The sequence below is a fragment of the Arachis stenosperma genome, chromosome 3 (assembly GCF_014773155.1).
Source record: "Arachis stenosperma cultivar V10309 chromosome 3, arast.V10309.gnm1.PFL2, whole genome shotgun sequence".
In the NCBI taxonomy this organism is placed as follows: Eukaryota; Viridiplantae; Streptophyta; class Magnoliopsida; order Fabales; family Fabaceae; genus Arachis; species Arachis stenosperma.
In genome coordinates this window covers 124,714,038-124,730,074 of record NC_080379.1, presented here as the reverse complement: position 1 = coordinate 124,730,074, position 16,037 = coordinate 124,714,038, and the positions used below count along the sequence as shown (strand labels likewise).

General features: G+C 41.8%; 1 protein-coding gene across 1 annotated transcript; it reads right to left on the bottom strand.

Annotated features, from left to right (window-relative positions):
• Positions 1-9,393: 9,393 nt before the first annotated feature.
• On the bottom strand, positions 9,394-12,185 carry LOC130966668 (uncharacterized). Its single transcript, XM_057891489.1, has 3 exons — positions 10,800-12,185; positions 9,964-10,236; positions 9,394-9,870 (listed from the first exon to the last, which is right to left on the bottom strand). The coding sequence occupies exons 1-3, from the start codon at positions 12,183-12,185 to the stop codon at positions 9,394-9,396; spliced, it is 2,136 nt and encodes a 711-aa protein (XP_057747472.1).
• Between the last annotated feature and the right edge of the window lie 3,852 nt (positions 12,186-16,037).

Below are 16,037 nucleotides of genomic sequence, written 5' to 3'. Positions count from 1 at the left end.
TCTGAATGGAGCATCATAGGTATTTTCTATGATGGTCTCTCTGAACTATCCAAGATGTCTTTGGATAGCTCTGCTGGAGGATCTCTTCATCTGAAGAAGACGCCTGCAGAAGCTCAAGAATTGATTGAAATGGTTGCAAATAACCAATTCATGTACACTTCTGAAAGGAATCCTGTGAACAATGGGACTAGTCAGAAGAAAGGAGTTCTTGAGATTGACACTCTGAATGCCATATTGGCTCAGAACAAAATATTGACTCAACAAGTCAATTTGATTTCTCAAAGTCTGTCTGGAATGCAAAATGCACCAAGCAGTACTAAGGATGCTTCCTCTGAAGAAGAAGCTTATAATCCTGAGAACCCTTCAATGAAAGAGGTGAATTACCTAGGAGAACCCTATGGAAACACCTATAATTCTTCATGGAGAAATCACCCAAATCTCTCATGGAAGAATCAAGAGAGACCTCAACAAGGTTTCAATAATAATGGTGGAAGAAACAGGTTTAGCAATGGCAAGCCTTTTCCATCATCTTCTCAGCAACAGACAGAGAGTTCTAAGCAGAATACTTCTGACTTAGCAACAATGGTCTCTGATCTAATAAAGACCACTCAAAGTTTCATGAATGAAACAGGGTCCTCCATCAGAAATTTGGAAGGACAAGTGGGTCAGCTGAGCAAGAAAGTTACTGAACTCCCTCCTAGCACTCTCCCAAGTAATACAGAAGAAAATCCAAAAGGAGAGTGCAAAGCCATAAATATGGCCGAATTCTGGGAGGAAGAAGAGGCAGTGAACGCCACTGAGGAAGGCCTCACTGGACGTCCACTGGCCTCCAATGAGTTCCCCAATGAGGAACCTTGGGAATCTGAGGCTCAAACTGAGACCATAGAGATTCCCTTGGACTTACTACTGCCTTTCATGAGCTCTGATGAGTATTCTTCCTCTGAAGAGGATGAGTATGTCACTGAGGAACAAGTTGCTAAATACCTTGGAGCACTCATGAAACTGAATGACAAGTTATTTGGAAATGAGACTTGGGAGGATGAACCACCCTTGCTCACCAAAGAACTGAATGACTTGTCTAGGCAGAAACTGCCTCAAAAGAGGCAAGATCCTGGGAAGTTTTCTATACCTTGTACCATAGGCACCATGACCTTCAAGAAGGCCTTGTGTGACTTGGGGTCAAGTGTAAACCTCATGCCCCTCTCTGTAATGGAGAAATTAGGGATCTTTGAGGTGCAAGCTGCAAAAATCTCACTAGAGATGGCAGACAACTCAAGAAAACAAGCCTATGGACTTGTAGAGGATGTTCTGGTTAAGGTTGAAGACCATTACATTCCTACTGATTTCATAGTCCTAGAGATTGGGAAGTGCATGGATGAATCCATCATCCTTGGCAGACCCTTCCTAGCCACAGCAAAGGCTGTGATTGATGTTGATAGAGGAGAGTTGATCATTCAAGTGAATGAAGAATCCTTGGTGTTTAAGGCCCAAGGACATCCCTCTATCATCATGGAGAAGAAGCATGAAGAGCTTCTCTCAAAACAGAGCCAAGCAGAGCCCCCACAGTCAAACTCTAAGTTTGGTGTTGGGAGGCCACAACCAAACTCTAAGTTTGGTGTTGAACCCCCACATTCAAACTCTAAGTTTGGTGTTGGGAGGTCCCAACACGGTTCTGAACAGCCCTGAGGCTCCATGAGAGTCCTCTGTCAAGCTAATGACAGTAAAGAAGCGCTTGTTGGGAGGCAACCCAATGCTTTATAATTAATTATTTTCTTTTGTTATTTTATCTTTTTTTTGTAGGTTGATGATCATAAGAAGTCACAAAAACAATGAAAAAAGCAAAAACAAAATGAAAAACAGGAAGAAAAACAGCACACCCTGGAGAAGAAGAAGCTGGCGTTCAAACGCCAGTAATGCTAGCTGTTGGGCGTTTAACGCCCAGTCTGGCACCATTCTGGGCGTTTAACGCCAGAAAGGGGCACCAGACTGGCGTTAAACGCCAGTAAAGGGTAAAAACCTGGCGTTAAACGCCAGGAATGGGCACCAGCCCGGCGTTTAACGCCAGAAAAGGCTCAAAACGTGGATTTTGATGCCATTTGGTGCAAGGATGCCTTTTCCTTGACACTACAGGATCTGTGGACCCCACAGGACCCTACCATCATTCTCTCTCTTCTTCCCCCACTCACCAATCACCTCAACACTTCTTCCCCAAAAACCCCTCACCTATCAAATCCCATCTTTCTCTTCACCATTCACATCCATCCTTCATAAATCCCCACCAACCTCACCCTTCAAATTCAAACCACTTTCCCTCCCAAACCCACCCTCCATGGCCGAACCATTCACCCCCTCTCTCCTATATATACCCTTCTTCAACCCTTCATTTTCACACAACCTAAACACCCTTTCTTACCCTTCTAGGCCGAATACACCACCATCTCCCTCTTCCTCATTTCTTCTTCTTCTACTCTCTTCTTTCTTCTTTTGCTCGAGGACGAGCAAACATTTTAAGTTTGGTGTGGTGAAAGCGTTGCTTTTTCATAACCATTTATGGCATCCAAGGCCGGAGAAACCTCTAGAAAGAGGAAAGGGAAGGCAAAGGCTTCCACCTCCGAGTCATGGGAGATGGATAGATTCCTCTCAAGGGTGCATCAAGACCACTTCTATGAAGTTGTGGCCTTGAAGAAGGTGATCCCCGAAGTCCCCTTTTCACTCAAAAAGGGTGAATATCCGGAGATCCGCCATGAGATCCGAAGAAGAGGTTGGGAAGTACTTACCAACCCCATTCAACAAGTCAGAATCTTGATGGTTCAAGAGTTCTATGCCAATGCATGGATCACCAAGAACCATGACCAAAGTATGAACCCGGATCCAAAGAATTATCTTACTATGGTTCGGGGGAAATACTTGGATTTTAGTCCGGAACGTGTGAGGGTGGCGTTCAACTTGCCTATGATGCAAGGAGATGAGCATCCTTACACTAGAAGGGTCAACTTTGATCAAAGGTTGGACCAAGTCCTCACAGTCATATGTGAAGAGGGCGCACAATGGAAGCAAGATTCAAGAGGAAAGCCGGTCCAATTGAGAAGGCATGACCTCAAACCCGTGGCTAGAGGATGGTTAGAGTTCATACAACGCTCAATCATTCCCACTAGCAACCGGTCCGAAGTTACCATAGACCGGGCCATCATGATTCATAGCATCATGATTGGAGAAGAAATAGAGGTTCATGAGGTTATAGCCCAAGAACTCTATAGGGTGGCGGACAAGACCTCCACCTTGGCAAGGTTAGCCTTTCCTCACCTCATTTGTCACCTCTGTTATTCAGTGGGAGTTGACATAGAGGGAGACATCACCATTGATGAGGACAAGCCCATCACTAAGAAAAGGATGGAGTACACAAGAGATCCCACTCATCATGAGATCCCTGAGATTCCTCAAGGGATGAATTTTCCTCCACAAGACTATTGGGGGCAACTAAACACCTCCCTAGGAGAGTTGAGTTCCAATATGGGACAACTAAGGGTGGAGCACCAAGAACACTCCATTCTCCTCCATGAAATTAGAGAAGAACAAAGAATCATGAGAGAGGAGCAACAAAGGCAAGGAAGAGACATTGAGGAGCTCAAGCACTCCATAGGACCTTCAAAAGCAAGGAAGAGCCGCCATCACTGAGGTGGACCCATTCCTTGATTTCCTTGTTCTCTATTCTCATGTTTTTCGATTTTTATGCTTTATGTTATCCATGCTTGTGTCTTGTGATCATTAGTGTCTTAGTGTCTATGCCTTAAAGTTATGAATGTCCTATGAATCCATCACCTTTCTTGAATAAAAATGTGCTTAATTGAAAAAGGAAGAATTGCATGAATTTTGAATTTTATAATAGTTTAATTATTTTGATGTGGTGGCAATATTTTTGTTCTCTGAATGTATGCTTAAACAGTGCATATGTATCTTGAATTTGTGGCTCATGAATGTTGGCTCTTGAAAGAATGATGAAAAAGGAGACATGTTATTGAGGATCTGAAAAATCAATAAAATGATTCTTGAAGCAAGAAAAAGCATTGCTATTCAAAAAAAAAAAAACCGAAAAAAAAAAAGAAAACGAAAAAAAAATAAGAGTTGTGATCCAAGGCAAATAAGAGTGTGCTTAAGAACCCTGGACACCTCTAATTGGGGACTTTAGCAAAGCTAAGTCACAATCTAAAAAGGTTCACCCAATTATGTGTCTGTGGCATGTATGTATCCGGTGGTAATACTGGAAAGACAGAGTGCTTTGGGCCACAGCCAAGACTCAATAAATAGCTATGTTCAAGAATCATCATACTTTACTAGGAGAATCATTAACACTATCTGGATTCTAAGTTCCTAAAGAAGCCAACCATTCTGAATTTCAAAGGATAGATTGAGATGCCAAAACTGTTCAGAGGCAAAAAGTTAAAAGCCCCGCTCATCTAATTAATACTGATCTTCACAGATGTTTTTGGAATTCATTGCATATTCTCTTCCTTTTATCTTATTTGATTTTCAGTTGCTTGGGGACAAGCAACAATTTAAGTTTGGTGTTGTGATGAGCAGATGATTTGTATACTTTTTGGCATTGTTTTTAGTATGTTTTTGATATGATCTAGTTAGTTTTTAGTATATTTTTATTAGTTTTTAGTTAAAATTCACTTTTCTGGACTTTACTATGAGTTTGTGTGTTTTTCTGTGATTTCAGGTATTTTCTGGCTGAAATTGAAGGTTCTGAGCAAAAATCTGATTCAGAGACTGAAAAGGACTGCAGATGCTGTTGGATTCTGACCTCCCTGCACTCGAAGTGGATTTTCTGGAGCTACAGAAGCCCAATTGGCGCGCTCTTAACGGCATTGGAAAGTAGACATCCTGGGCTTTCCAGCAATATATAATAGTCCATACTTTGCCCAAGATTTGATGGCCCAAACCGGCGTTCAAAGTCACCCTCAGAATTCCCAGCGTTAAACGCCGGAACTGGCACCTAACTGGGAGTTAAATGCCCAAACTGGCATAAAAGCTGGAGTTAAACGCCAAGAAGAGTCTCTACACGAAAAATGCTTCATTGCTCAGCCCAAGCACACACCAAGTGGGCCCGGAAGTGGAGGTAATCAAAAAATTACCACCCCCCACCAATGTTAAGGTAATTAGAAGTTTTCTGGGACATGCAGGATTCTACAAGAGGTTTATGAAGGATTTTTCAAAAATCACTAAACCTCTGAGTAACCTGCTAGCTGCTGATACACCATTATCTTTGACACAGAGTGTTTGCAGGCCTTTGAGACTCTGAAGGCTAAGCTGGTCACAGCGTCTGTCATTTCTGCACCGGACTGAACACTACCATTTGAACTAATATGCGATGCCAGTGACCATGCTATTGGTGCAGTATTGGGACAGAGGCATGACAAGCTTCTACACGTCATTTACTATGCTAGCCGTGTTCTAAATGACGTGCAGAAAAATTACACAACCACATAAAAGGAATTGCTTGTAGTGGTTTATGCCATTGACAAGTTCAGATCTTATTTGGTAGGATCAAAAGTGATTGTGTACACTGACCATGCTGCTCTTAAATATCTACTTACAAAGCAGGATTCAAAACCTAGGCTCATAAGATGGATGTTGCTTCTGCAAGAGTTTGATATAGAAATAAGAGACAGACAGAGAATCAAGTAGCAGATCACCTGTCCCGGATAGAACCAGTAGAAGGGATGTCTCTACCCCTCACTGAGATCTCTGAAACATTTCCGGATGAGCAACTCTTTGCCATTCAAGAGGTGCCATGGTTTGCAGACATCGCAAACTATATAGCTGCAAGATTCATTCCCAAGGAGTTCAGCATGCAGCAAAAGAAAAAACTGCTTTCTAATGCGAAGTACTGCTTGTGGGATTAACCATATCTCTTTAAAAGATGCGCAGACGGACTAATCCATAGGTGCGTGCCTAGAGAAGAGGCACAAAAGATCCTATGGCACTGCCATGGATCACAATATGGAGGACATTTCAGAGGTGAGCGAACAGCCACCAAAGTCCTCCAATGTGGCTTTTACTGGCCTACAATCTATAGAGACTCCCGACAGTTTGTACGTAACTGTGACAGTTGCCAGTGAGCTGGTAATCTACCTCATGGTTACGCCATGCCTTAACAAGGGATCCTAGAGATTGAGTTATTTGATTTATGGGGTATTGACTTCATGGATCCTTTCCCACCATCATACTCAAACACTTACATTCTGGTGGAAGTCGACTATGTATCTAAATGGGTGGAGGCAATTGCAATACCCACTAACGATACTAAGACAGTATTGAAGTTCCTCCAGAAACATATCTTTAGTAGATTTGGTTTCCCTAGAGCACTGATCAGTGATGGAGGCACTCATTTCTGCAATAAACAGCTTTATACTACCATGGTCCGATATGGAATTAGCCACAAGGTGGCAACTCCATATCATCCACAGACCAATGGGCAAGCTGAAGTCTCTAATAGAGAACTAAAAAGAATCCTGAAACAGACTGTAATTGTCTGTAGAAAGGATTGGGCAAAGAACTTAGATGATGCTCTATGGGCATATAGAACAACATTCAAGACTCCTATAGGAACCTCTTCATACCAGCTTGTGTATGGGAAGGCCTGTCACTGATGAGCGGATGATTTGTATACTTTTTGGCATTGTTTTTAGTATGTTTTTGATATGATCTAGTTAGTTTTTAGTATTTTTATTAGTTTTTAGTTAAAATTCACTTTTCTGGAATTTACTATGAGTTTGTGTGTTTTTCTGTGATTTCAGGTATTTTCTGGCTGAAATTGAAGGTTCTGAGCAAAAATCTGATTCAGAGACTGAAAAGGACTGCAGATGCTGTTGGATTCTGACCTCCCTGCACTCGAAGTGGATTTTCTGGAGCTACAGAAGCCCAATTGGCGCGCTCTCAACGGCATTGGAAAGTAGACATCCTGGGCTTTTCAGCAATATATAATAGTCCATACTTTGCCCAAGATTTGATGGCCCAAACCGGCGTTCAAAGTCACCCTCAGAATTCCCAGCGTTAAACGCCGGAACTGGCACCTAACTGGGAGTTAAACGCCCAAACTGGCATAAAAGCTGGAGTTAAACGCCAAGAAGAGTCTCTACACGAAAAATGCTTCATTGCTCAGCCCAAGCACACACCAAGTGGGCCCGGAAGTGGATTTTTATGTCATTTACTCATCTTTGTACACCTTAGGCTACTAGTTTCTATAAGTAGGACCTTTTACTATTGTATTTTACATCTTGGGACATCTAGTTCTTAGATCATTGGGAGGCTGGCCGTTCGGCCATGCCTAGACCTTATGCTTATGTATTTTCAACGGTGGAGTTTCTACACACCATAGATTAAGGTGTGGAGCTCTGCTGTACCTCGAGTATTAATGCAATTACTATTGTTCTTCCATTCAATTCCGCTTGTTCTTTTACCAAGATATCACTTGTTCTTCAACATGATGAAGGTGATGATTGACGCCCATCATCATTCTCAACCATGAACAAGGTGACTGACAACCATTCTTGTTCTACAAGCATCTGAGGCTTAGTGAATATCTCTTGGATTCTTCGGAATCTTCGTGGTATAGGCAAGAACTGATGGCGGCATTCAAGAGAATCCGGAAGGTCTAACCTTGTCTGTGGTATTCTGAGTAGGATTCAATGACTGAATGACTGTGACGTGCTTCAAACCTGTAACCTACTGGGCGTTAGTGACAGACGCAAAAGAGTTATTCTATTCCGGTAGGGGAGGGAACCAAACCGGTGATTGGCAGCACTGTGACAGAGTGTGTGCATTAGCTTTCACTGCGCGGATGGGAGGTAGCTGCTGACAACAGTGAAACCTTACACGAGCTTGCCATGGAAAGGAGTAAGAAAGGATTGGATGAAGGCATTAGGAAAGCAGAGAGACGGAAGGGAAGGCATCTTCATACACTTGTCTGAAGCTCTTACACCAATGATATACATAAGTATCTCTATCCTTATCTTTTATGTTATTTTCGTTCATCACCATATACATCTGAGTTTGCCTGACTAAGATTTACAAGATGACCATAGCTTGCTTCAATACTAACAATCTCCGTGGGATCGACCCTTACTCACGTAAGGTTTATTACTTGGACGACCCAGTGCACTTGCTGGTTAGTTGTGCGAAGTTGTGTAATGCCATGGTATTGAGCCACCAAGTTTTTGGAGGCATTACCGGAGATTATTTGAGTTGTGAAAAAGTATTGTTCACAATTTCGCGCACCAGTCACCTGCTCGTGGAACTGGAGCATAAAGCCTACTGGGTAACCAGATTCCCAAATCTTGATGCCATATTAGTTGGAGAAAAAAGATTGCTCCAGATGAATGAACTAGAGGAATTCAGACTCAATGCTTTTGAAAATGCCAAAATTTACAAGGAAAAAGCAAATAGATGGCATGATAAGAACCTGTCATCCAGAGTCTTTGAGCCAGGACAAAAGGTTCTGCTATTTAACTCTAAGATCAGGCTATTCCCTGGGAAACTAAAATCCCGGTGGAGAGGACCATATGTGATTACAGGCGTGTCACCATATGGATATGTGGAGCTTCAGGATATTGATTCTGACAAAAAGTTCATTGTTAATGGATAGAGAGTCAAACATTATCATGAAAGAAATTTTGAGCAAGAATGCTCGAAACTGAGACTAGATCAAAGCTCAGTAAGGTCCAGTTAAAGACAATAAAAAAGTGCTTGCTGGGAGGCAACCCAGCCATTACTGTAGTTTATCTGTTATTTAAATAATAATTATAGGAGTTTAATAAGTTATCATCAGAACTAATTCTCATTTACAGAAGTTCACAGAGTTACAGAAGGATTCAGAGCAGAGAAAAGAAGCTCACTGGCATGAAAACGCCAGTAAAAGGCACTTTCTGGCGTTTAATGCCAGCCAGGGTACCTGGCGGGGCGTTAAACGCCCAAAACAAGCAACTTCTTCTGGGCGTTTAACGCCAGAACTACAGCATCCTGGGCATTTAGAAAAATGCCTAGTGATAAAGACTTTCTGGCAACCTTATGTTTTACCTCATATCGTAGGAGGAGAGCTTCTAGTGGTCTGTTACAAAAATGACTACCTCCATCACTGATGAGTGCTCGGGGGACTCCAAAACGGCTAAAGATGTTCTTCCTGAGGAAGTTCATGGCTATCTTGTTATCATTTGTTGGAGTGGCAATAGCTTCTACCCACTTGGAAAAGTAATCCACTGCTACCAAGATGTATTTGTTTGAATATGAGGTTGGGAATGGTCCTATGAAATCGATTCCCCATACATCAAACAGTTCCAGTTCCAAGATGAAATTTTGTGGCATCTCATTTCTTTTGGGCAAGTTTCCAGATCTTTAGCATTCATTGCAGCTCTTTACTAGTTCTTTGGCATCCATGAAAATGGTGGGCCAAAAGAATCCACTTTGTAACACCTTTGCTGCAGTTCTGTCCCCTCCAAAATGGCCTCCATAGCATGAGCTGTGGCAATTCCATAGAACCTCTCGTCCTTCTTCTTCCGAGACACATCTTCTAAGGATTCCATCTGAACACTTCTTGAAGAGATATGGCTCATCCCAGACAAAATATTTTGCATCATTTATGAGCTTTCTTTTTTGATGTTTATTGATCCCTGGCGGTAGGGCCCCGGTTGCCTTGAAGTTGGCAATGTCTGCAAACCATGGTGCTTTGTGAATTGTCATCAATTGCTCATCAGGGAAGAGCTTGTTCACACTTGTATCATGTGTTCCACCTTCCTCATGACGGATTCTGGATAGGTGATCTGCTACCTTGTTCTCCACTCCTTTCTTATCTCTGATTTCAATATTGAATTCCTGCAACAATAAGATCCATCTTATTAGTCTTGGTTTTGATTCTTGCTTGGCAAACAAATATTTAAGTGTTGTGTGATCTATGAAAACAATTACTTTTGCACCAATGAGGTATGATCTGAACTTGTCACATGCAAAAACTATTGCTAGCAACTCGTTTTCAGTAGTGGTATAGTTTCTTTGAGCATCATTGAAGACTTTGCTAGCATAGTATATCACATGGACTAAGTTATCTTTCCTTTTCCCTAACACTGCTCCAACTACAAAATCAGATGCATCACACATCAATTCAAAGGGTAAGTTCCAATCAGGTGGAGAAATGATAGGAGCAGAGGACAATCTTTTTTTTTTAAATTCTCGAATGCTAGCCTGCATGTTTCATCAAAGATAAATGGTGTGTCGGATACAAGGAGATTGCTCAAGGGCTTGGCTATCCTTGAAAAATCTTTAATAAACCTTCTGTAAAAGCCAGCATGTCCTAAAAAACTTCTAATTCTCTTGACATCACTAGGTGGAGGAAGTTTTTCAATAAGTTCAACCTTAGCCTTGTCCACCTCAATGCCTTGGTTAGAAACTTTATGGCCAAGGACTATTCCTCCTGTCACCATAAAGTGACATTTCTCCCAGTTCAAGACCAGATTGGTCTCTTGGCACCTTTTCAATACCAAGGCTAGGTCATTCAGGCAGCTAGTAAAGGAATCTCCGAATACCGAGAAATCATCCATAAAAACTTCAATGAATTTCTCTATCATATCTGAGAAGATAGAAAGCATGCAACGTTGGAAAGTCGCAGATGCATTACATAGCCCAAATGGCATGTGCCGGTAAGCAAATACTCCATATGGGCAAGTAAATGAGGTTTTCTCTTGGTCTCTGGGATCAACCACTATTTGGTTGTATCCTGAATAGCCGTCAAGAAAATAATAATATGCGTGTCCTGCGAGTCTTTCCAACATCTGATCCATAAATGGGAGGGGGAAATGATCCTTTCGTGTAGCCTCATTGAGTTTTCGGTAGTCTATGCACATCCTCCATCCTGTGACGGTCCTGGTAGGAATTAGTTCGTTCTTCTCATTGGGGACTACAGTGATTCTTCCTTTTTTGGGCACGACATGCACGGGGCTGACCCAGGGGCTGTCTGAGATCGGGTAGATTATTCCTCCCTTCCATAATTTCATAACTTCTTTCTGTACCACTTCCTTCATGATTGGGTTAAGCCTCCTTTGGGATTGAATGGATGGTTTGGCATCATCTTCCAACAGTATCTTGTGCATGCATATGCCTGAACTGATTCCCTTCAGGTCAGCGAGGGTCCATCCAATGGCATCCTTATGCTTTTGCAATACTTGGAGTAGTTCATCCTCTTGATCTTGGCTGAGGGATGAGTTTATGATTACTGGGTAACTTTCATTCTTTCCTAAGTATGCATATTTGAGAGTGGGTGGCAGTGCTTTGAGTTCAAGTTTGGGTGCCTCTATCTTTTCATTCTCTTCCTTTTGTGCACCTTGTATGCGAATCTCTGTTGTTGCAACCTCTTCACTAGATGTTGACTCCTCCTCTGTTAACTCTTCAGGTTCTTCCTCTTCAAAACTCTCTTGCACTTCCTCTTTAAGTGAGTCCAACCTCATACATTCCCCCAATTGTTCTGGTGGGTAACTCATGGCCTTGAACACATTGATTGTCATCTTTTCATTGTGTAATCTCAGGGTGAGATCACCCTTTTGGACATCAATGACATCTCCAGCAGTGGCTAAGAACGGCCTTCCCAAGATGATGGAGGCCTTGGCTTCCTCTTGCATATCCAGCACTACAAAGTCTGCCAGGAATATGAAATATCCCACTTTCACCAGTAAATCTTCTACTACGCCATGAGGGAACTTGAACGATCGGTCTGCCAGTTGTAAGGCCATTTTTGTTAGTTTAGCCTCCTCAATCTTCATCTTCCTCATCATAGCTACTGACATCAAGTTGATGCTAGCTCCTAAGTCACATAAAGCCTTCTCTACTGTGATTTTCCCTATAATACAAGGGATCTGGAATCTCCCAGGATCTTTCAATTTCTGGGGCAGCTTATGCTGAATGATAGCACTACATTCTTCGGTTAGTATCACAGTCTCGTTGTTCTTCCAGCTTCTCTTCTTAGTCATTAGCTCCTTTAAAAACTTGGCGTAGAGTGGCATTTGTTCTATTGCTTCAGCAAAAGGTATGTTGATTTGTAGTTTCTTGAAGATTTCCAAAAATCTCAAGAATTGGTTGTCATCCCCCTTCTTCCTCAACTGCTGAGGGTATGGGACTCTTGGGATGTCTAGCTTCAGCATTCCTTCTTCTTTTTGCGAACTTGCAATGGAAGCTTGAGCTCCATCTTGCTTTGCTTCTTTTTCATTTGAGCCCTCTTCTTATGGTTTCTGGGAGGATTCCTTTAGTTCCTTCCCACTCCTGAGGGTGATAGCTTGACACTCCTCCCTTTGGTTTGAGTTAGTATCACTGCAAAGGTTGTGGCTGGGAATCTGCTTGAATAGGTACCCAATTTGTGTTTCAAGTTTCTTGATGGCAGCATCTTGATTCTGCATATTTGACTGCACTTCTTCTCAGAATGCTTTACTGTCTTGGATCTCTTTGCATATGTCCTCCTGTAAGTTCTCAATCCTTGAGAATCTGTCATCAGAAGGTGATGGTGAGTTGAGATTGGAGGGATGAGAGTGGTTAGGTTGGCCTTGGTATAGGTGTTGAGAGAAGTTGTTATGTGAGTGTTGATATGGTCTAGGTGTGGTATGTTGGTGAGCTATGTTGCTGGGATTTGGACGTCTTTGATCTTGGCCCTGGTCTTGTTGATTTCCCCATCCAAAGTTGGGGTGATTTCTCCATCCAGAGTTGTAAGTTTTGGAGTATAGATCATGGACTTGTCTAGGTGAGTTTCCCACATAATTGGCTTGCTTCCAGTCACCTTCTTCTCCTACGTTTACTCCTTCTTGAGTTGGTGATGAGGTGATGGCTGCCGCAACATGGTTCTCTTCCACCTTTTTGGTAAGATCTGCTAGCTGTTTGGTGATCATCTTGTTTTGGGCTAACAGTGCATCCATGTGGTTCAGCTCCATTACTCCTTTAGTGTTACTTCTTTCAGAGGCATAGAAGTAGTCATTCTCAGCAACTGTTTCAATTACATCTATGGCTTCTTCAATGGTTTTCTTCTTGTTTAAAGATCCTCCTGATGAATGATCCACAGCCTTCTTTGACTCATAGGAAAGACCTTCATAGAAGATGTGAAGTTGGACCCACTCATTAAACATCTCTGGTGGGCATCTCCTTGTTAGGTCTTTGAACCTTTCCCAAGCTTCATAAAGTGTCTCCCCATCTTGCTGTCTGAACGTCTGCACTTCAGTTCTCAGCCTATTGATCCTTTGAAGAGGGTAAAACCTTGCCAAAAACTTGTTCACTACCTCCTCCCAATTCGTCAAGCCCTCCTTTGGAAAGGATTCAAGCCACTTTGATGCCTTGTCCCTGAGTGAAAAGGGGAACAAAAGCAACCTGTAGACATCGGGGTGGACTCCATTGGACTTCACCATGTCACAAATCCTCAAGAAGGTGGTCAAGTGTTGGTTATGGTCTTCTTGAGCACCTCCTCCAAATGAGCAATTATTTTGCACCAAAGTAATGAGATGATGTTTTAGCTCGAAATTGTTGGCATGTATGGTGGGTTTCTGAATGCTGCTCCCACAGTTTCTCGGATTAGGATTGATATAGGATCCTAAGACCCTCCTTTCATGCCCAGTCCGGTTTGCATGGTCTTCTCTGGCATGATTATGAGCTTCTTCTTCATGATTGTTCTCCAAATTCTCTTCCATGTTGGGTTCGAAGTACTCTTCCTCTTCTTCAGCACCTACTACTCTTTTTCCTCTTGCTTCCCTCCTTAATCTAAGGAAGGTCCTCTCAGGTTCAGAATTAAAGGAAGTTGAAGCCCCGCTTCTTCTCCCTGTCATACAATCAACAAGGCACAAGCAAGGAAATAAATGCAGAAACTATTCTTGTAAAAAAATACTGTTAGTGTGAGTGATGCAATATATCAAACAGTTAGTGGGCTGAGTTATGATCAACTAAAAAAAAGAAAAAAGAAAATAGAGAGGGTATAGGGGATGAGGAAGAAAAACAACTCAAACTGAAAGTAAATTGCTCAAACAGAAATATAAATCAGCAAAATTAAAAATGCTCAATCTAGTTATCCTCCAACTTAATCATTGTTGATACAAAATCAATCCCCGGCAACGGCGCCATAAACTTGATGCACGAAAACTTGTCTCTCAACAAATTTCCTTCGGCAAGTGTACCGAATTATCGTCAAGTAAAAACTCACTATAGAGTGAGGTCGAATCCCACAGAGATTGATTGATCAAACAACTTTAATTAGAGGAATGTTCTAGTTGAGCGAACCAGAATTTGATTTGAGACTTGCAAAAAATTAAATTGCGGAAAAGTAAATAACAGAAAAAGTAAATGCTAGAAATAAAGAGCTGAATGTAAATGGCAGAAAATAAATTGCAGAATCTTAAATGGGAATGAGGAAATGCTCATAAAAGTAAATGGCAGAAATTAAAGAGAATGGGTAAGATCAGAAATGGGGAGTTCATTGGGCTTAGGAGATGTTGCATTCTCCATATCACATTCATTTTCATCTCTTCCTCAATCAATGCATTCATTGATCTCCTTGGCAATCTTAAGTGATCGAATTCCAATTCCTTGGTAATCCAATCTCTGAAATCTTGATCAATAGCCAATTCCTTGGTCAATTGCTCATGAGAAGAGATGAAGTATGGTCACTGATTATACCACATGCATTCCCAAATCAAGTATTGATAGGATTATAGTCACATATCCATCATAACCCAATTTGATCCAGCGTGATAAAGCATTTCTAGCATGATCTCTTCATTCCTCTTCCAAGGTTCCGAAGAGATCCAAGTATGAATAGTTTCTTTTCCAAGATAACTACCCAATTGGATGAAGATTGAAAGCTTTTTAGTAAAATCAAGAGAAAAGATAGAAGAAGAAGAATGAAAACTAATATTGATCCATCAAATTGCAGCAGAGCTCCCTAACCCAATGAAGTGGGTTTAGTTGTTCATAGCTCTGGAAATTGAAAACAAAGATGGAGAATACATCATGAAAGTAAAACTAGAAGTTACAGAGAAAGTAAAAATACAGAGAGTAGTTCTCTTCCCAAAGCTCCTCAAGTTTTTCCCCCAAAGAAAAAAAGCCCTTATCTAATTCAAAGTAACTCTTATATATACTACTCTCTGATCTTCTAGTTGGCTCTTCAAATCTTGGGTGTGGGCTTTTTTAATCTTGATTTTGAAGCAGTTATCCTCTTTATTGGGCTTAGCTTTGCTTGCAGAGAGAAAAGGTGAAGTAGGCAGGGACTTTGGCTTAGGACGTTAGTGGTGTCAACGTTAAGTGAAAGTATGGGTTCGAGAACGTTAGTGACCATCACCTTTTTCACTAACGTTCCTAACCCAAATATGATCACGTTGACTTCAACGTTAGTGGCACTAACGTGACCACTAACGTTGCCTCTTGGTCCTTCGCATACGTTATTGGGACTTACCTTTCCCAATAACGTGGTGAGTCACCCCTTCTCCTTACGTTAGAGTCCACGTTAACTAGGTTAACGTGGCTTCTAACGTAGTAATGCCAATTCTTCGAGAACGTTAGTGACACTTACCTTTGTCACTAATGTTTCAATGTGCCCCTACTTCCCACGTTAGAGTCCATGTTAACTAAGTTAACGTGGCTTCTAACGTAGTTATGTTAGCCATCTCCAACGTTAGTGACAAAGGTGAGTGTCACTAACGTTGGCTCATCATCTCTTTATCCACGTTAGCTTCCACGTTAACAAAGTTAACGTGGGAGTTAACGTTGCTCATGGTGGCTCTTGGTGGTTCACCCAAACGTTAGTGACAAAGGTAAGTGTCACTAACGATGGCGATCAATTGCTCTCTCCACGTTAGCTTCCACGTTAACTAAGTTAACGTGGGAGTTAACGTGGCTTATGGAGGCTTGGTCAACGTTAGTGACAAAGGTGAATGTCACTAACGTTGGTTTCTCTTTTGTTTCTTAACATTAGAGTCCACGTTAACTAAGTTAACGTGGCAACTAACGTGGCCAATTATGAGCTTGGT

Coding starts and splice junctions, on each gene's coding strand:
- LOC130966668 (XM_057891489.1), bottom strand. CDS start 12,185: ATGCTGAAGCTAGACATCCCAAGAGTCCCATACCCTCAGCAGTTGAGG. Junction 10,237..10,799: donor TGGAAAGACTCGCAGGACAC/GCATATTATTAT, acceptor TGAAACATGCAG/GCTAGCATTCGAGAATTTAA. Junction 9,871..9,963: donor CATACCTCATTGGTGCAAAA/GTAATTGTTTTC, acceptor TTATTGTTGCAG/GAATTCAATATTGAAATCAG.